We start from the raw sequence: 16,776 nt of genomic DNA on the forward strand, positions 1-16,776 counted from the left end.
GGAGATCGCAGCATTCGGCCCACAGGCTCTGCCATCCTTACCGGCGGACGTCGCTCGCTTGCGTTGGTTTAGGCGTTTAGGAGCGTAGCACAGTCTAGTCGTGTAGCAAAGTAGCATCGCAGCGCCCATCCATCATCGCATTCACTCGTTTGCATGCAACACATACCTCCATGCAGTAGTACTCGTTTCTCGACGACGATGGCGACAACAGCGACTCGTTGCTGCTCGCACCCTTGCAGCGCCGCAAGCAACTTGGATTGACGATCGCGCGTCGAGGTTGTAGCATATCGGCGGGTGCTCGAGCGCGTCCAAGCACTGGTAGACCATGTCGACACATTGACAGCGCATGAGGTCAAATGCGCGCTTTGTACGGTGGTAGCCGCAAGCCCGCGACAAGGTTCATCGCGTGCTTGATTGCCGCCACGTTATCCGGATGTTGGCGGCAGCGGCAGCGTATCCGGACAACAGGCCACAGCAAAAACGATGGCGTCGAGGAACGAGACCGAAGGGCAGGCCAAGCAGCGCCACAAGCTCGAAGCGCGGGTGCGCGCCCATTGACGTATGGCCCAGCATCATGCTCGGGCGGTGTAGGAGTGGCAGAACCAGACCAAGCTGCTTCAGAAGAAGTGGAAGAAGGAGAAGAAGTCCAAGAAGGACGTTGAAGACGAGCTTGTCCGCCTCGAGCACGAGATGAAGGAGCGCCATGCCGCCGAGCTTCTCGCCTTCGTACGTGCCTGCATCTCGTCTGCAACAAGGCGTCTCATGCGATGCGCAATGCCATCTAGGCCAAGGACGACGATGACAACGACGAGACGGTGGTCGATGCAACGCCGCCGGCCGCCGATCCGACGTCGGCCTCGACCAACGCCAAACTCGAGAAGGCGCAGCGCAAGCGCGTACGACGTGTCGACTTACCGTACTCGCATTCAACTGTGGCGACTACAGGAGAAGAAGAAGCAAGAGGAGAAGGACCGGCAGCTGCGCATCGCTGAAGAGTCCAAGAACGTTGTGAGCGAGCGCAAGGTTGAGCTCGATCAGATCGCACTGCAGCTGCAGTCGCTCAGCATGACGATCCACGAGATCCCGTCGGACGGTCATTGCTTGTACCACGCGGTTGCCGACCAGTTGCGGCGCATCGAGCAGCTCCCGTCCACGGGCGCTCTGGTACTTTGATCCTGCGACGGTGTATACGTCATGCAGCGCGTAGCCGCCGCACTTGTACCTGCGCCAGCGCACGGCTGCGTCGCTTCGTGCCAACGCCGATGACTACATGCCGTTTGTGGAGCTCAATTACGAGGCGGACGAGTCGCTCCAAGGTATTCCAGATTCCAGATGCCAGATGCCAGATCTTAGTGCCTCTTGTCTAGATCAATTCGCAGCCTACTGCCACCGCGTCGAGCACTCGTCCGACTGGGGCGGCCAGATCGAACTCCGGGCACTCGCACAGAGCCTCCAACGTCCGATTCATGTTTACGCAGCGGGCTCGGACGTCCTCGTCATGGGCGACGACTTTAGCGCGGCGCCTCTCCGTGTCTCGTGCGTCTCTTCGTCTCTGCCTACCCACCGCGCTCAACCTTCTTGTAGGTACCATCTGCACTACTACACGCTCGGTGCCCACTACAACTCTGTTGCGACCGCCGACGCCGACGATCTGTAGTCGCAGGAATCTACCAGAGGCCAATGTCGACCGAATGAAACATACACATTGTACAGCTTTAGGTCGACTTGTTCTTGTGAGCTTTCTTGGGCTTGTTGTTGCCGCCCTTCTTGGCAGTGCTCAGGCCCGGCGCCGAGACCTTGACGGGCCCGACCATGCAGCTGACGAGGTCGGCTTCTGGCACGCATTTGATGAGCTCCTTCTGCGCCTCGACCGGGTCCACGTCGGGCGCGACCTCGTCCTTGGCACCTTCGTCTTCGGTCACCGGCGCTGTCGATTTCGGCAAAATCGCCGACGAAATTTTGGGTTTGAGGTTGAGAAAGTGGTCGACCGCAAACTGGACGGCCTTGCCCTTCTTTTGCGCTCCGGGCGTGAGCTTGACCTTGTACGTGTACAGCGCGAGGGTCGAGTACGGGGCGCAGACGGGCATCGCAAACAAGAGCAGATCGTTGGGCAGCGGCGTGCCCGTGAACGAGTCGAGGAACGCAGCGTTCTGCGCCTCCTCCTCTTCCTGCTCCTGCAGCTGCGCCTTGCGCTCGCGATGGAGCGCGTAGATGGCCTCCTTCTCGTCGTCGACCGCATTCGTGCCGGCTTCGCTCGGCGTGACGTCCACAAAACTCTCCGCCTCGTCCTTCTCTGTCGCCTCGTCGTCCTATGTACTAGGTGAGCGATATCGCGATGCGGTCTCTGGTTACCTCCTCGACCGACTCGGTCGTGAGCTCCGAGACCTTGACGTGGCCGAGGGCAGCGAGGCGCAGGAGTCGCTCGTCCTCGTCTTGGTCGGCGTACTTTTTCAACTTCTTGAGCTTGCCCTTCTTCCCGCGCACGGGCGGTGCCGGCGCTGCGCCCTTGGGCTTCTTCTCGGTCGGAGCCGGCGGCGGCGCCACGTTGGTCTCAGCAGCATCCGCGTTGTCCTTCTTGTTGCGCGCCTTTTTGAGGTCGCGGCGCTCCTTGGCGCTCAGTCGCTTCTTCCCCGGCCCGTCGTCGCCGTCGTTCGCATCGAGGCTCTCGACATCGCTGTTGGGCTCGTCGTCGGGTGCGACGACCGGTGCCAGCTGGACCTCGGGCTGCGGCTTGGCGGGCTTGGTCTTGGCCGTGGGCTTGGGCGCCACGACAGTGCTTGTCTCAGCAGCCGCTGCCTTGTCATCGTCCACGATCGCAACCGCTACGCCACGCGCCTCAGCCTCCACGAACTCGAGAAGGCTCCTGTTACCACGCGGCTTGGGAGCGTCCAGGTCGTCGTTCTCGAGCGCTTCGAGCTCGAGATGGTGCGCGACCGAGCTCTCGTCGATACGAAACACGATCGCGAGGCCCATCTCGAGGCGCGAGGCCGGAATAAAGTTCTTCTTGCCGCGGATCATAAAGCTACCGGTCGTGAGGTACTCGCCCGTGGGGGCCGTCTTGGACACTTGGTCGGCGCGGACATAGTAGGCACCCGCGACGACCTGGTTGGCCCACGCATTGCTGCGGCAGACGCTCATGCAGCCGGCTTGCTCGATGGTCGAGATCGGGATCGGGTCGTTTGCATCGGCGCTGCGGTTGCGAATGATGCACGTGGCTACACAATATCAATGTTTCAAGCCACGCACCCACGGAGTAAGGTACCGGCGCCGTGGAGGTCGGCGTGGACGTAGAGGTCGCCCTTGCGCAGGTATTTCTTGACGAGCGTCTCGTTTTGCTGCGCGTCCTTGCCCGCGAGCACCATGTACTTTTCGCGCGTGATGAACCAGTGGAACCTTTCAAACCACATGGTCTTCCGGCGCTGGTAGAGCGTTTTGCGCTGGAGCTTCTGCGCTTGCTGCTTCTTCTCGTGCTTCTTGACGGCTTGCTCGATCGCCTTGTCCGTCGCTTCGGTCGCCTTTTGGGCCTTGACGACCGCCTTCTTCTTCTTCGAGTAGAGCTCCCGCGCGTTCGCGAGCGCCGAGAGACTCAGATCGATCGGGACGCAGTAGGCGACCGCGCTCTCCATGTCGGCGTCGTCGGCGTCCGTGTCGCAAAGCAGCACCGAGACGCGGTTCTGGCCGAGGTCGAGCTTGTGGATGAGCGATGCGACCGGGTTGCCGTTCTTCTGCTCTTGCTTGATGAGGTCCTCGAGGTCCTTCCAGTCCATGCCGTTGGCGAGCGCGCTGCGGAGCACAAGCAAGACGTTCTCAATGTCGAGCTGATTCTGCTCGATGAGCTGCGCCTGCACGACGCTCTCTTCTTGCGTCTTGCGGAACGCCTCCATCTGGTCTTGCTGGTGCTTCTTGAGCTTGTCGACCTTGGTCTCGGCCGCGAGCGCTGCTTGCTTCTTCTCGGCTTCGGCCATTTGCGCCTCGATCTTGGAGAAGAACTCGTCGACCGCCATGTCAAAGGTCCGGAAGCGCTGGACCGACCGACCTTCGTGCTGCGCGTAGAGGTACGGCGTAAACTCATCAAAGGCTCCGGTCGTCGGGCTCAGGATGATAAAGCCGTGCTCGCTCACGTCCGAGGCGTCGCTGCCTTCGCCGTGCAGCGTCACCTGGTTCTGCGCCAGCTCGTCGAGAAGCGTCGGGGCCGCGGCGAGGCTCGCGACAAGCGCGTTCGCTTGGTCCGGCGTCAACGGCACGACGACGTTGGCGGCCGCGGTCTTGACCTTGAGGCTCGGCGCAAGGTTGGCCTTGACGAGGCAGTGCTCGACGATCGTCGGGCCAAAGCCGCCGACGCCCGACTCCTTGCTCATTAGGATCTGCTTGAGCGTGTACTGCTTCTTGCTCTTCTCTTTCGTCGCCATCTCCTGCACGTACGACCGAATGAACGCAAGGAGGTCGCTGCCCGACGTGAAGACGGCGGCGGCGCTGTTGCCAACCACCATCGCGTTCTCCATCGGGTAGATTTGCTTGACCGCGACCTTGACCTGCTCGTCGTACGTGTGCGACCGCAGCAGCGACAGAATCGAGTAGTTGTGGTCGGTCAAGATGATGTTGCCAGCCGCGTAGAGCTCGAGGATCAAGTGGTGGCGCTGGTCGCCGTCGCCAAATGCAAAGTCGATGACGCGGTCCGACGCGCACTGCGTGACGCTCGCGAGACGCTTGCCGCGGAGGTGCTTGCGGAGCTTCATGGTAAACTGCAATGGAAGCGCGCTCGCCGTCTCGCGCGCGTATGCGGTCGTGTGGAAGCGGACGCCCGACTGCAGGAGGAGGAAGACCTTGGGCAGGCCCGGCGTCGCCAGCTTGAGGATGTACGTCTTGTTGACCTCCGAGTCGTAGATGTTGGTCACGCGCATGTTGACGACGTTCTTGGTGATGGAGCCCACCATGGCGCTGATGTCATCGATGGCCATGCGCGTCTTCATGGTGCTGCGTTGTCGACCTCGAGGCTCGTTCAATTCTGGCTTCAGTTTTCATTCGACTAAACCCACGTGCGCTTTTTGGCCAATCGAACGTTGCCAGAACCTGCTACGTGGGGCTCCGACTAAACGCCGACTGAGAATGGCTTGAACGAATGCTCTAGGCGCTGAGCGTGGGACCTTGCGACCACCGCAAATCAGTTGCCCCGTGGGACGAGATGAGGAGGCTGCCATTGCTTGCAGACGGCCTCGTGCAAATGCGCGGTCGGTGGCGTCTTCCTGCGGTGTATCCGGATACTAAACATTTTAGTCGAAAGGGAAAATCCAGTTTAGTCGATCGTAAATGCCACTTTAGTCGCACAAGTTGGATTTCGCCGACCGACCGATGCAGTCGCAGGAGGAAGAGCACGAGGTCGTCTACGACGTGGACTTTGACCGGAACCGCGCGCTGACCAAGGCCTTTGCAGCGACGTCCGAGGTATCGACAGCGCCGCAGCTCGACGCAGCACCAGAGCGCGCTCCAGTCGCGGCTGCGCAGATCCGCCAGCAAGGCCTGCTCGCAAAGTTCATTGGTACGTACGTACCCAGTCACACTACTACTGCTACAACATGCTATGTCTATGCAGGACACATGCGGGGAGCGCATGGTAGCGACGGCGACGACGACGAAGACGATGGGCTGGACTCGATTCTGACCTTTCATACCCCTGCAGCACCACCTGTCGCGCCCGCGGTAGCCACAAGCGACGCTCCAAGTAACACCACAAGCAACATCACAAGCAACGCCACAACCTCGACGGCTCCTTCCACAGGAGCAGCACCGCGTTCCGTGCGTCAACTGCCATCAAAGCCAGCTGCGATCACCACGCGGCCCACTGCAACACCGGCCCGTCGCCCGCCTGCACCCGTGTCCCAGCGCCCAGCGGCAGCCCGACCCACGCGCAATGTTGCATCTAGCGTGCAAGTCTCACCAGCCAAAACGCTTCTTAGTCACACGTTTGGTGCGGCCTCCGAACGTCCTGCCGCGTGGTCATCCGCGCCGCCGGTCGCCGCGAAGAAGCGACCGCCTGTCCGAAAGCAGCCGATGGTGCGCCCGACGCTCGACACGAGCAAGTAACATCCCGTCGTGCATGCTGCGGGATCGTGTTCTAGCTTGCGTGTAGGAAGCCAAAAGTCTACGAGAGCGTCGACCACGAGCGCTCGATGGCCGACGTGCTGTCCCAAGCGACCTCGCAAGCCAGCTCCTCGACGTCGCGGCTGACGCCACGCGTACGCTCGCCCTTTGCTGCATACAGCCTCATCACTCAATAGCTGCCACGGGTGGTCACCAACCACGAGGAAATCGAAGACTCCGGCGCCGGGATCCCGCTCGATTCCCAGGTCCGTCTCCACGCCGTGCACCTGAGATCATGTATCGCTCTAGCCGTCGTTCCTGCTGTCGCCAACGCAAGCCACGTCGGTGCTCAAGCGCAAGGACGCCTCCCGGCGCAAAGAATACCACATCGTCGGGCCGATCGGTCAAGCGGTTTTGGGCGCCGCCCGGAAGCTCAACCGCGACAGCACGCTCTTCCACTCGAGTCAAGTGCGCATGAACGATCCTCTTGTTTATGGAGCAAACGATGTCGATCGTAGGCGTCGTCGCTGCAAGTGGCCAACCCGGCGCTCGACCTGCCGCAGCACCGGCCGTTCATCACGATCTGCGTCCTGCGTCGGCGGTCGCACGCAAACTTCGTCGTGCTCACGTCGTTCGTGCACGACGTCTCGGACGCTGCGTACTTTGCGTCGACGACGTCGTCGACGCGCCTCTGCCTCGCGCCCGCTGTGTTTTTGGACGCCGTGTACGCGGCCGAGAAGGCGCCGGCGCCTGGTCGTCGCCTCCTCAAGCTCTACGCGCCGCTGCACGCGATCGCGGTCGACGGCAACCACCCGTTTCCGCTGCTTCTGGGCACAAACTTTCTCGAGGTCCTCGAGACGGACCATCACTGCGACGCCACCTTGCCGAGTCTGAGCTGAGGCTTGTGCGGCGCCGTGCGCGGGCGCGGCACGATCCCGTTCGACGACGAAGACGATGACGAGACCGATGACGTGCTGCGCGTCGACGCCGACTGCGGCCGGAGCTGGCTAATGCGTTCCATGCCGCTCATGAGGAACTGAAGGTACTTGGTGTTGCGCGGCAGTGACCGCGTATTCGTTGTCGTTGCCGGGTGCGGCGCGAGGCGGCCGTAGACGTTCGGATTGTGCACTTGTAAGAGCTGAAGTCGTTCGGGATCCGTGAGCTCCGACGTGTTGCTATGCACGCGACGCACGCAGTACGCGCGGGCCGGGGCGAGCGCAGGGGTCGCCTCGTCGACGATCGTCGTCGTCGTCGTCGTCGTCGTCTCGCTGGACGCGAGGTCTCGAAACGTCGTCTCCATCTGCGCTTGAAACTCAAGACGGGCGTCGTCCGATGCGCTCTGTGCGTGGAGAGCAGCCTCGTGGGTGGCCGTCCACGCCCGGTACCGGTTTTGCGGGCGCGTGAGCGGGTAAATCACGGGTGGCACGCGCGTCTTGGTCTTGGTCGCGCGCACCGGCGCCGGTCTCCGCGTCGGCAGCTGGAGCATCCAGCTGCAGTGGTCCATCGCATACGTGGCCGTGGTAGCGTGCATGTGCAAGTCGTGGCCGAGGCAGTAGAGAACCGAGTTGGCGCCGATCTGGCGGACTTGGGTCAAGAGCACGAGCATCTTGTCGACGATCGAGGCGTCGCGCTTGCGCCGCGCGGGCTGCAGCACCCACTTGTAGTTGGCGTACATCTCGGGCGTGACGAGCCCTGGCGCATCTTGGCTCCACGCGCGCGGCTGCAGGCGCACCGCCGACCCTAGCTTGGCAGGTGCGCAAAGGAAGCGCGTTTGGTCCGATGTCTCGATCGCAACGGGGTCCGATGGAAGGCAGGGATCGTGAGCCCAAGGCCCGGCGCGCAGGCGGAAGAAATGCTTCTTGGTGTTGAGACGCAGCGCGAGCTGGTCGTCGTGGGCGCCGCCGAGCGCAGCGCCGTTGGGCGACAGGAACTGCACGGCCATGTCGAGCCCCAGCGGTCCTACGCGCTCGTAAGAACCCCGTCAAAGTGGTCGCGCGCTCCTACGGGGCGCCGACTTGAGCGTCGCCGAGACGGCCGAGACGCACGCATTCGCGAGCGCAATCGAGGACCTAGCCACGTGCACGTTAGCTGGACGAGGTGATGCGAGACGCCACCGGTGTTTGGCCGACGTCATCTCGGTCTGCTGCCGCGCGATCGTGCGGTCGAGGCTCTGCCCCGACTTGACCTTGTGCACCATGTGCCGCGACATTTTGCTACAAGTGCAGGCCGTAGTGGAGAGGAGGTTCTAGAGCAGAGGATGTACATGTAGTCGTGGAGGTGGTCGCGGTGCTTGGCCTGCGCGTACGTCGACGTCGGGTCGAGACCACGCGAGTGCAAGGAGGCAAAGTCCGAGACCGGGCTCGGTTCGCACCGGTCGTTGTTGCCGAGGAGCGCCTCGATGAGCCGTGCTTCGTTCGAGGCGCTCGGGCTCTCGGCCTGCGACGGACTTGGCGCCGAGAGCGTAATGGGCACCGACTTGGTGGTAGCCTTCATGTCACTCTCGTCACGTTCTTCGGGCTCTGCCTCCGCTTCGTCGTGGAGGCTCAGCGGCTCTGGCACGAGATCAAGGTCGACGTGCACTCGCTGGTGCAAAAGCGGCGCGTAGAGGATCGACCCGCGTCGCAAGACGGGCCGGCGGACGGCGTCGGCGTCCATTGCTCCACGTATTTATAGTCGACTACAACTCTGTCCTCTTTGAAACCGACAAGGCCCAATAGTCGCTCAGTGGATGCTTCTACTATGTTTTCGAGTGTCTTCGACTAACTGATCGAGCCCTTTGTCCATCTCACGGCAGCTCGTCTCGATCGATCCCGTCCGTACACTCGGATGAATCCATCTCGTGGTCGGGTGGATCTATCCTATCCAACTACCTATCCTATCCAACTACCTATCCTATCCAACTATCTATTCTATCCAACTATCTCACGCATATAGTAATCCATTGAGTGTCGTTAGCTATCGAGGATCGATCTCGGGAGGATCCTGATGGTACCCTTTTTTGGCACGACCCGAGCGAGATCTTGAAGAGGCGCAGAATCCGTCCCATCGAGCGGCCGACGATGAGCACCAAGGGTGGCATGAGCGCGCACCACCAGGCAGAGGTCGCCGCCGAGTCTGCTGGTGCGTCTCTGATGCGCGCCTAGATCTCCAAGTTTCTCAAGTTCTTCCGGTCGCGCCTCGCGACGCACCTCGAGAACATTGAGGCCGAGTTTGACGACACGCGCTCGGACCGGTACGCGTCGTGCTCGTCCGTGGGCATGGCGACATCTGTCGACGTAGCCTCTCGTCCGACGACATGTACAGCCAGAAGGACGTGACGGACGTGCTCACGTCGCTCTGCTTTGCCATCAAGGTCCACTCGACGTCACAAGACCATGGCTGGAGCTTTGATGCACATAGGGCAACGCCCGCAGCGAGCTCCAGGATACGATCAACATGACGGCGCTGCTCTTGCGCCAAGTGTTTGCGGAAGCGGAAGAGAACCAACTGCGCCTCGCGCTCGACACAGGCATCGTCGAAGACAAGGGTACGTAGGTATGCAACCGCATGGCAGCACTGAGCAGGCGACTAGACATGCTCGAAAAGGTCGAGCGCCTCTCGGTGGCCGAGTGGGCGGGCGACGAGAAGCGCGCCAAGAAGGCCGTGCTGCCCAAGGCCGGCCGGTCCGACGAAGAGTTTGAATCGCTCGAGAAAGAAACCCAGTCGCTGCGCGGCCGCCTCGAGCAGCTCCAAGTCGACTGCTCGCGCGCGCTCAAGGACAAGAGCCGGCTCCAGGACGACATGGACGAGCTCCGGCACGCGCAGACGACGTCGAGTGGCCGCCACGTCGATGCGCTCGAGAAGGAGCTGCGTGCAGCGCGCCAAGCGCTCGCCGAGTACGAGGCGAGTGCGAAGGAGGAAGAGGACCATATTTCGCAGACCAAGCCGTTCCTGCAGCTCAAAAAGATGGTCAAGGACAAGAACGATTTGATTCAGCAGCTGCGCCGCCGCCTTCGCAAGTACGAGCCCGAAGACGACGACGCCAAGGCTGCGGACGACGACGACGACTAATTTGCACTAGTAGTATACACTAATCGAGGCGTGGCGGGACCTGCCCGCCCCAGTGCACTTGGATACCTGGCCACTTGGTCGTGAGCACGTCTTCGATCGGGCAGCTCGAGCCGCCCGATGCCGCGCCCGAGTCGGTCAGCGGCACGGTGTAGCCCACAACGTTGCGGCTTGGCACGATGGCGTCGAAGCGCACGAGGCGCGGCGTCGACGTCCGACTGTCGACGAGACCGTTGTAGTGGTAGAAGACCACCTTGTCCTCGACGTCGGGGGCCATCGGGAGGCGCTCGGCCGGCGGTGCACTCTCGACTGGCGCGGAGGCACCGCTGTCAAACTGGGCCTGGAGCTCCCGCGCGAGGTCCGAGTCGGAGCGCTGGCGCGTCGCGACCTTGCCCGTGATGGCGGTTTGGAGGTCGTTGGTCTCGAGCAAGAGCGAAATGACGCGCCAAAAGTCGTCCCAGAGCACAATGCCGGCGCCTGGCACCTACGCAGAGGCCTCGGGGATGATCGACGTCGATTCAGCGGAAGGAAACCTCGAGCTTGGCGTAGAGGCGGCCCATTTGGTACTGGTTGCCGAGAATCCCTTCGTCGACGCCGAGCGACCGGAGGCAGGGCAGGAGCGCGTCGAGGGCGATGAACCCGCTCTCCATCGTATCGTGCTGCTTGAAGGCGCGCGTGACTTTGGACAAGAGCGCGTCCGAGTCCGACTCTGTCACGAGCGAGAGGTTGGGTGAAAATAGCACTGTAAAGTGGCTCGCGCTCCCGAGCACCCAAATGGGCGACGACGGCGTCTTGAAGTAGCTGCCCACGGCGCAGTAGCGCAGCGCCTCGAGCTGCGTGAGGTACCCGACGGTCGGGCGATGATAGACACCCCGCAGCACGAGACCCGTATCGCCCATGGGCACGCTGTCGTCAAACACGTTGGACGTGCCCTTGCCCGTGAGCATGAGGTTGAGCAGCTCCTGCGTTCCGTGGCCAAACTCGCCCATCGTCAGACTGCTCTCCATGTCGTCCATGTCGCCACGGAGACGGTCGACGCCACGTGTGAGCACCATGCTGTACACAAAGCTCAAGACGCCCTTCCCAGCGACGAAGAAGTCGCGCACGGACACCTCGAGGTCGGCGCGCGCGACAGCAATCGGGCGCACGGGCCCCGACGCGGTCGCCGACACGTGCGCAGCGTCGATAAGCCAAATCGGGTCGGTCTCGGACTCGGTCGTCGAGAGCAGCATCGCGGCCAAGACCAGCGCCAGCAAGCGCTCGCGGGCGTCGCCCGTCAACGGCGTGTCCAGTGAGCCCAAGAGATGCACGAGCATTCGAGCCTACGGCCAGAGCCTGAAGCATGGTTCGTCATGTAGGATGGCGATGATACCTGGACCGGGGCGAAGACGCCGCAAGGACCACCATGGGTTTGCTGGAGGCCCCACGTCGGGCCAGGCCCATCCAGCGGGCAGAAGCGGAAGTCTACATCGCTCGCTGCAATGGCGGTAGACAGGACGAGGCCAATTACCTTCGCTCTGCCAGCGGAGCTCTTCCTCGCTCTCGTAGACGGCCGACGCGCCCCACATGAGCTGGCGCAAGCTCTCGACGGTTGCAGCCATCGTCGTCAATGCAAAATGGAGTCGCGTTTGGTTAGTTTCTCGCACGAGATCGCACACGACACGATCGCAAGTAGTTAATTACCCAACGCTCACTCGCCAATGCGAGTGACTCCCTAAAACCAAGGTTGTCAACGTTTTTCAAGAATATCTTCTTTTTGAATAGTTTAAATTCATATAAAAATAGAATTTTCCCTTTAAACAACACCTTTAAGCAAATTTCTTTTATAAAAGGTGCGCCGCGATTGCAACTAAGGAGATTTGACACGGTTGAAGCTTGTGGCGGAGCTTGCCACGACGACGCGCAGCTGGTGCGACCGAACAATCGGCTCGATCGAGATTAGACGCCAAGGACTAGGTAACACAAAAGTACACTAATAGACATAGACGTATAATGAGCTGTACGAGCTGGAGTCAGGAACGAGGGCGGTCGTCGACGGCCGTGTTGTCGACGAGCAACGCTAAACTCACCCAATGCCGGCTGCGATGCGAGAAGCCGCGCGCTGCAGCCACATGGACGCCACGGGGCCGAAGATTCTGCGCACGTTGCAGGCGACGCAGCCACGCTCGCAGCTCCTGGATGCTTGCGAAAGGTTGGGCGGTCCCACTCGCCTCTCTCATCAAGGCTTGGAGCGTGGGATGTGCAATGACTGGTCGCCAGACATACACCAAGATGATCCTGTTAAATAGTCTTTTTTCTATAATCAAATACAGAGCTAGACGATCGTCGTCCGTAGCGTCGAAGTGGCTTGTGTTGGCGAGCAAAAGCTCGAGCTAATGCGCATGTCAACGTCCGCGAGCGAGACGAGCGACTTGCGGTACGTGACGTTTTCGGCTTCGCGCCGCGCTTGGCCCGCGGCCTTGGCGAACGCTGCGACGGCTTCTTTGGCCGCCCGCTGACGCTCTTGCGCCGGCGGCAAGGACGGGCGCGGTGCGAGAAGGAGGATCGGACTGCACGGCTGCTCGTCAACCGCCGACAAGGCCGACGCAGTGACGTTCACGACAGCGTGGACGTCGCCGCGCGGGTAGCTCACGGAGAGCGTCGTGCTGCTGGCGCGAATGCGCTGGAGAGAGACGGGCTTGACGACCTTGGGCGACGCCTTGGCACCGATGCTCGGGAAGAAGACGCGCCAGTCGGCGCTCGGCGGCGGCGCGTCGCCGTCCCAGCGCACGGCGATCGACGGGCCGCCGCCGTAGACGCTCCACAGCGTCCGCCACGCGTCTTCGTGCAGGAAGCGGTAGTCGTTGCCATACAAGAGCGTCTGTTTTGGGTACAGTTGTCCGTTGTAAAAGTAGAGCAGCGCGTGGTTCGAGATCGGACCGGGCGGACTCGTGGTCGCGCCATCGGCGTACGCGAGCCACGCCTCGTACCACCGCGTGTGGACGACATAGTACGTCGCGCCGGCCTTCGTATTCAGGAGCAGCACGCGCCGCAGCTCGGCGGATGGCGGCTCGTGCGAGCTGCGTGTCGGCAGCGACGAGGTCGCGGGTGCGCGCGTCTTGCGCTGGAACGGCGAAGCGATGCGGCGCTTGACGCGCGGGTCGCCCTGCGCCGCGAGGCACGTCAACAGCGAGGCGCAGTCTGTGCATGTGCGCGACGCTTGGCGCGTCGAGCCAAGGAGAATCGATTTGTGAGGCGAGCACGCGCTGCAGACGAGCTGCCCGCAGAGCCGGCAGTGGTGGCGGCGCTTCCCAAAGAGGCCAAACGACTCGTAGCAGAGGCAGCAGAGCGCGCTGGCGGCGTTCGGGACCCAGCGCACGTCGAGGACGCGGGCGTCGTACGCGAGCTCGTACACCTCGTGCATGGATGGGCAGGAGCAAAAGTGAAGCGGATGCAAAGAAGAAGCCGACGCAGAGCCGGACCGGCCACCTGCGATGCTCATTCGCCGAGCCGCAGCATCTGGCGCCGCCGTTGTGACGTGACACTGTATTTTCCGTTCGGCAAATCCTGACCAGCAGGAGGTGCAGGTCGATTTGGGTGCCGCAAGGAGACGACGACGGCAACGAGGTGGCGGAGGAAGAAGGGCGGCGCAAGCTACTCGTGCACTGACCAGAGACCAGCACATCGATGTCTCTGGCACCGTCGCTGGCGTCTCCATCAAGCCGCTTCAACCACGTAACAACAGCGAACACCAGCAGGAGCTGTCTTGCGCGAACGGTCCGCATCCTCCACGCCCATGTTTATAGAGGAATAGCATCTGCGAGTTAATGGCATCCTGGAGCTCCTGAGCGCGATGGGGCAGCCTCAGGCCATGCAATTGCGTTCTTCCGGCCGCTACAAGCAGTCGCCGCCAATGAATTCGTTGATGCGACGCGTACCTTGTACGGAAGCTGCAATGCGATGAAGACGTCTTTTTCATCCGGGCAGATGAGACCCGGCGCTTGCTTGAGCTTCTTGGCGCCTTTAGCGCGCGCCACTTTGGTGAGCCCGCGGTCGGTCAAGCTATAACCCTATCGTGCTGGTCGTACCGGCCGACTGGTCGTATCTGGCTCGGACCTTTTGCTTGGCAAACGCGCGCATGCTGCGGTTAAAGTGGTCGCTGCCCGTAAAGTACAACTGTGCAAAGCCAAAGAGGTGGCGCGGGTACACCTTGAGGTCAATGCGCCGAAAAGGCCGGCTCTAGACACAGCGATCCGATCGAGCCGGTCGTCTGGTTCGTAGTCTGTCACCTCGTCGACGCGGCAGACGCCCATGTACGAGTCGCAGCCGCCAATGTGGTGCTCCGTCACGGTCGTGAGGTCGTCTAGCATCGTGTATGCAGACAATCTGACCAAGCCCGCTGACGTCATCGACGCACCCGTGAGAAACGCGCGCTTGTGCAATTCGCGGAGGAGATCTTGGCATCAAAATTTGGCGCCAAATCAAAATCTCGACAGAAATTCGACAGAAATTACCTGGCAAGAGCACGCACTCGTCGGCCAGCGGGTCCGTGATGAGGATGTCGACGTCGCCCGACTGCAACTTGCCGCGGCGGTAGCTCCCGCATGTCACAGAGACGGCAGTCGGGTGAATCATGGCGACCGTCGCCTTGACAATAGCTTGGATATCTTCAACCTCCGCCCTGCGTCCAGATACATACTTGCATAGCTCGTAACAAAACTTGCTCTTTGCACCTCGGGATTTTCACCAGGAAATCGGCATAGTGCTCCAGACCGATGCGCTGTTGCGGGTTGAGAACCTCGTCTTGGCGCATCCGCAGCGCATCGAGGGACCGAAACCCTTGGCTACAACGTCACAATCAAAGCGAATCGATCGGCGAGAGCATACTAAGTACCTGTAGAGCGATGTTGCGGTCGATGGCCCGACGCCCCATATGTTGGCAAAGGTGCGGAGGACTTGGAGCCGGGCGTCGGCCTTCTTGGCCTCGAGCTTGCGCAGCGTGCCTGTCTCGAGGATCTCGCGGATCTTGGCGATGCCCGTCGCGTTCAACCCGTACTGGGGTCGCAGCGCCGCCGTCGACGTGACCTTGGCCGGCAGCTGCTTGAGGATCGACACCATGCGCTGCAAGTACAAGCGCGATAGTTCAACTTGAAAATAGCCAGAAACATACCTTGTAGCTGTTCTCGCGCCACTCGTCCTTCTCGACGGCAAGGTACTCGATGAGCTCGTCCAGCACGGACGTCAAGTGTGCATTGTGGTTGATCGATTGCACTAGAGTCGGGGTCGAAGGCTGACCCAAATGACGCCAGGAGTTACCAGACGTTGTCGCGCACACAAAGCTCGTGGCCTTGATCTGGCGTGGATCAGCTGCTTCTTCTGCGTGGACCACGACCATGCTCGGGTTGATCTCGTAAAAGACACGCTTGCGGTACGCCATGTCTTCGTCGAGCGCCCGCAATGGCGACCCAGAAGCGATGGCGGACTGTGCTGTAGGTAGTGGCGCAGGGCTCTCTTGCGTGTTGCTGGGGGAGCTCTCGTAAAAGGCTCGCTGGGGCGGCGCATCCTCGGTGGGCGCAGTCGTCGGCGCAACGTCGGTCCAAGCAAACATCCCATCGGGCGGCAAAGTGCGATGCTGGATGACGTATACGAGCCAGTCAGGCGAAACGACGCGCAGACTTGGAGAAAGCTCTGGCACGTGGCAGTAGCTGCAGAGCCGCTCGCGTGACAGGCTGAGGCTCGCCACGACGATCGTATTCTCGCTGTCGTCGCATGTCGTGACGAGCTGTCCGCCGGCCTTGGCCACCTGCGTCGTCCAAATGTCGAGGCGCCGCCGACTCATGTCGGACCCCAATGCTACGATGAGCAGTCGCAGGCCTTGGAGCGGTCCTGCGAGTGGCACCGACTGCCGCCGGTGGGCCTTGTCGACGAGCGCTTTGGTCACTGCCATGGGCGGAAACGACTGTCGTCGATCCGAGGCGTCGCCAGCAGACGAAGCGAGGACTGGCGGCGCATCCGTCTCTGGCGCCGGCCGCTTGGTTGGGACGTAGATCTCGTTGAGCTTGTCGAAGAAGCGCGCCTTGCGCTTCGCGCTGAGCATGGTTTTGACGGTTGGGATTTGGCTCAAAATGAATTTTACCCAATCACATGCCTGTTAAGCTGCATTATGGGCCAATCACAATGCACAAAGTTTCGATCTGCGCAGCAATGTGCCAACACGAAGCGAGACTGGGCTCCAATGCGCCGTGATGCGACTCCAGACCTCGCACGAAAAGACTTGCAGCCTTAGCACAGTTAGCTGCGCGAGGAGTGGCAGATCTTACAGAGCCGCCAAGCAACGGCGACATCGACGACTTCTGCAGTACGCATATTCGAAGCGACGAGGCGCGACCAGGGAACGGCCGCCAGGCACGACTGGGCGGGTGTCAACCGAGGTTTATGAAGCATCTCCTTTCAAGGTCAACTGCTGGTCCATCGTCATTGGAGTCGTTCACAGCTAGCTACACGGATCATCCGTCATTGCCTCATTCGAACCCGACGACCAAACGGCTGACCGCACGCTCGCCTGTGGTGCTCGCCTCTTCTTATTTGCGGCTACATGGCCGATGGCTTCGAGCGGCCTAGCTGCATCACGCGTACGAGTCGCGCTGCTCTTGTGGTCAAGTATTAGGATGC

General features: G+C 61.4%; 9 protein-coding genes across 10 annotated transcripts in view; 4 read left to right on the plus strand and 5 right to left on the minus strand.

Moving 5' to 3' along the window:
• Positions 1–474: 474 nt before the first annotated feature.
• Positions 475–1,694, plus strand: SDRG_09523 (hypothetical protein). Its single transcript, XM_008615465.1, has 7 exons — positions 475–543; positions 592–726; positions 786–896; positions 946–1,164; positions 1,208–1,316; positions 1,368–1,536; positions 1,585–1,694. The coding sequence occupies exons 1-7, from the start codon at positions 484–486 to the stop codon at positions 1,655–1,657; spliced, it is 876 nt and encodes a 291-aa protein (XP_008613687.1). The 5' UTR covers positions 475–483; the 3' UTR covers positions 1,658–1,694.
• A 21-nt stretch (positions 1,695–1,715) lies between these two features.
• On the minus strand, positions 1,716–4,970 carry SDRG_09524 (hypothetical protein; the record flags this gene model as incomplete). The annotated part of the gene is made up of 4 exons (XM_008615466.1): positions 1,716–2,309; positions 2,353–2,822; positions 2,871–3,215; positions 3,263–4,970. 4 exons carry the CDS (start codon positions 4,968–4,970, stop codon positions 1,716–1,718), a joined length of 3,117 nt encoding a protein of 1,038 aa, XP_008613688.1.
• A 379-nt stretch (positions 4,971–5,349) lies between these two features.
• On the plus strand, positions 5,350–6,977 carry SDRG_09525 (hypothetical protein; the record flags this gene model as incomplete). Its single annotated transcript, XM_008615467.1, has 6 exons — positions 5,350–5,536; positions 5,591–6,077; positions 6,128–6,233; positions 6,276–6,344; positions 6,388–6,546; positions 6,597–6,977. The coding sequence occupies 6 exons, from the start codon at positions 5,350–5,352 to the stop codon at positions 6,975–6,977; spliced, it is 1,389 nt and encodes a 462-aa protein (XP_008613689.1).
• A 102-nt stretch (positions 6,978–7,079) lies between these two features.
• Positions 7,080–8,733, minus strand: SDRG_09526 (hypothetical protein; the record flags this gene model as incomplete). Its single annotated transcript, XM_008615468.1, has 5 exons — positions 7,080–7,114; positions 7,146–8,037; positions 8,083–8,147; positions 8,193–8,291; positions 8,342–8,733. The coding sequence occupies 5 exons, from the start codon at positions 8,731–8,733 to the stop codon at positions 7,105–7,107; spliced, it is 1,458 nt and encodes a 485-aa protein (XP_008613690.1). The 3' UTR covers positions 7,080–7,104.
• Positions 8,734–9,137: 404 nt separating this feature from the next.
• SDRG_09527 (hypothetical protein) lies at positions 9,138–10,128 on the plus strand (the record flags this gene model as incomplete). The annotated part of the gene is made up of 5 exons (XM_008615469.1): positions 9,138–9,179; positions 9,222–9,310; positions 9,358–9,430; positions 9,478–9,604; positions 9,650–10,128. 5 exons carry the CDS (start codon positions 9,138–9,140, stop codon positions 10,126–10,128), a joined length of 810 nt encoding a protein of 269 aa, XP_008613691.1.
• Positions 10,129–10,147: 19 nt separating this feature from the next.
• Positions 10,148–11,726, minus strand: SDRG_09528 (hypothetical protein; the record flags this gene model as incomplete). Its single annotated transcript, XM_008615470.1, has 4 exons — positions 10,148–10,609; positions 10,659–11,447; positions 11,498–11,589; positions 11,636–11,726. 4 exons carry the CDS (start codon positions 11,724–11,726, stop codon positions 10,148–10,150), a joined length of 1,434 nt encoding a protein of 477 aa, XP_008613692.1.
• Positions 11,727–12,374: 648 nt separating this feature from the next.
• On the minus strand, positions 12,375–13,649 carry SDRG_09529 (hypothetical protein). Its single transcript, XM_008615471.1, has one exon. It carries the CDS (start codon positions 13,604–13,606, stop codon positions 12,440–12,442), a length of 1,167 nt encoding a protein of 388 aa, XP_008613693.1. The 5' UTR covers positions 13,607–13,649; the 3' UTR covers positions 12,375–12,439.
• Positions 13,650–13,700: 51 nt separating this feature from the next.
• On the minus strand, positions 13,701–16,223 carry SDRG_09530. Of its 2 annotated transcripts, XM_008615473.1 has the most exons (10): positions 15,421–16,223; positions 15,275–15,375; positions 14,999–15,225; positions 14,838–14,948; positions 14,619–14,785; positions 14,522–14,560; positions 14,394–14,467; positions 14,221–14,343; positions 14,043–14,174; positions 13,701–13,998 (listed from the first exon to the last, which is right to left on the minus strand). In XM_008615473.1, the coding sequence occupies exons 1-10, from the start codon at positions 16,199–16,201 to the stop codon at positions 13,969–13,971; spliced, it is 1,785 nt and encodes a 594-aa protein (XP_008613695.1). In that variant the 5' UTR covers positions 16,202–16,223; the 3' UTR covers positions 13,701–13,968. The 2 variants fall into 2 exon arrangements, with proteins under 2 accessions (XP_008613695.1, XP_008613694.1); XM_008615472.1 differs by having other exon boundaries at positions 13,701–14,174.
• Positions 16,224–16,699: 476 nt separating this feature from the next.
• The window catches only part of SDRG_09531 (hypothetical protein), a gene marked incomplete at both ends in the record, with an annotated part of 872 nt that continues 795 nt past the window's right edge, over positions 16,700–16,776 (plus strand). Inside the window, one exon of the mRNA XM_008615474.1 lies at positions 16,700–16,764. Coding sequence (XP_008613696.1) covers positions 16,700–16,764 — 65 coding nt within the window. The remainder of the gene's footprint in view (positions 16,765–16,776) is intronic.

The sequence above is a fragment of the Saprolegnia diclina genome (genome assembly GCF_000281045.1).
Source record: "Saprolegnia diclina VS20 unplaced genomic scaffold supercont1.30, whole genome shotgun sequence".
Classification (NCBI taxonomy): Eukaryota; Oomycota; class Saprolegniomycetes; order Saprolegniales; family Saprolegniaceae; genus Saprolegnia; species Saprolegnia diclina.

Excerpts from the sequence above, each read along its gene's own strand:
- SDRG_09523 (XM_008615465.1), top strand. The coding sequence starts at position 484 with ATGGCGTCGAGGAACGAGACCGAAGGGCAGGCCAAGCAGCGCCACAAG. Across the intron at positions 1,317-1,367 it reads GGCGGACGAGTCGCTCCAAG|ATCAATTCGCAGCCTACTGC; the intron begins GTATTCCAGATT and ends CCTCTTGTCTAG. Across the intron at positions 1,537-1,584 it reads GCGGCGCCTCTCCGTGTCTC|GTACCATCTGCACTACTACA; the intron begins GTGCGTCTCTTC and ends ACCTTCTTGTAG.
- SDRG_09529 (XM_008615471.1), bottom strand. The coding sequence starts at position 13,606 with ATGAGCATCGCAGGTGGCCGGTCCGGCTCTGCGTCGGCTTCTTCTTTG.
- SDRG_09530 (XM_008615472.1), bottom strand. The coding sequence starts at position 16,201 with ATGCTCAGCGCGAAGCGCAAGGCGCGCTTCTTCGACAAGCTCAACGAG. Across the intron at positions 14,344-14,393 it reads GCGTCTGCCGCGTCGACGAG|AGCCGGCCTTTTCGGCGCAT; the intron begins GTGACAGACTAC and ends CGCTGTGTCTAG. Across the intron at positions 14,175-14,220 it reads GCGCGTTTGCCAAGCAAAAG|GGTTATAGCTTGACCGACCG; the intron begins GTCCGAGCCAGA and ends CCAGCACGATAG.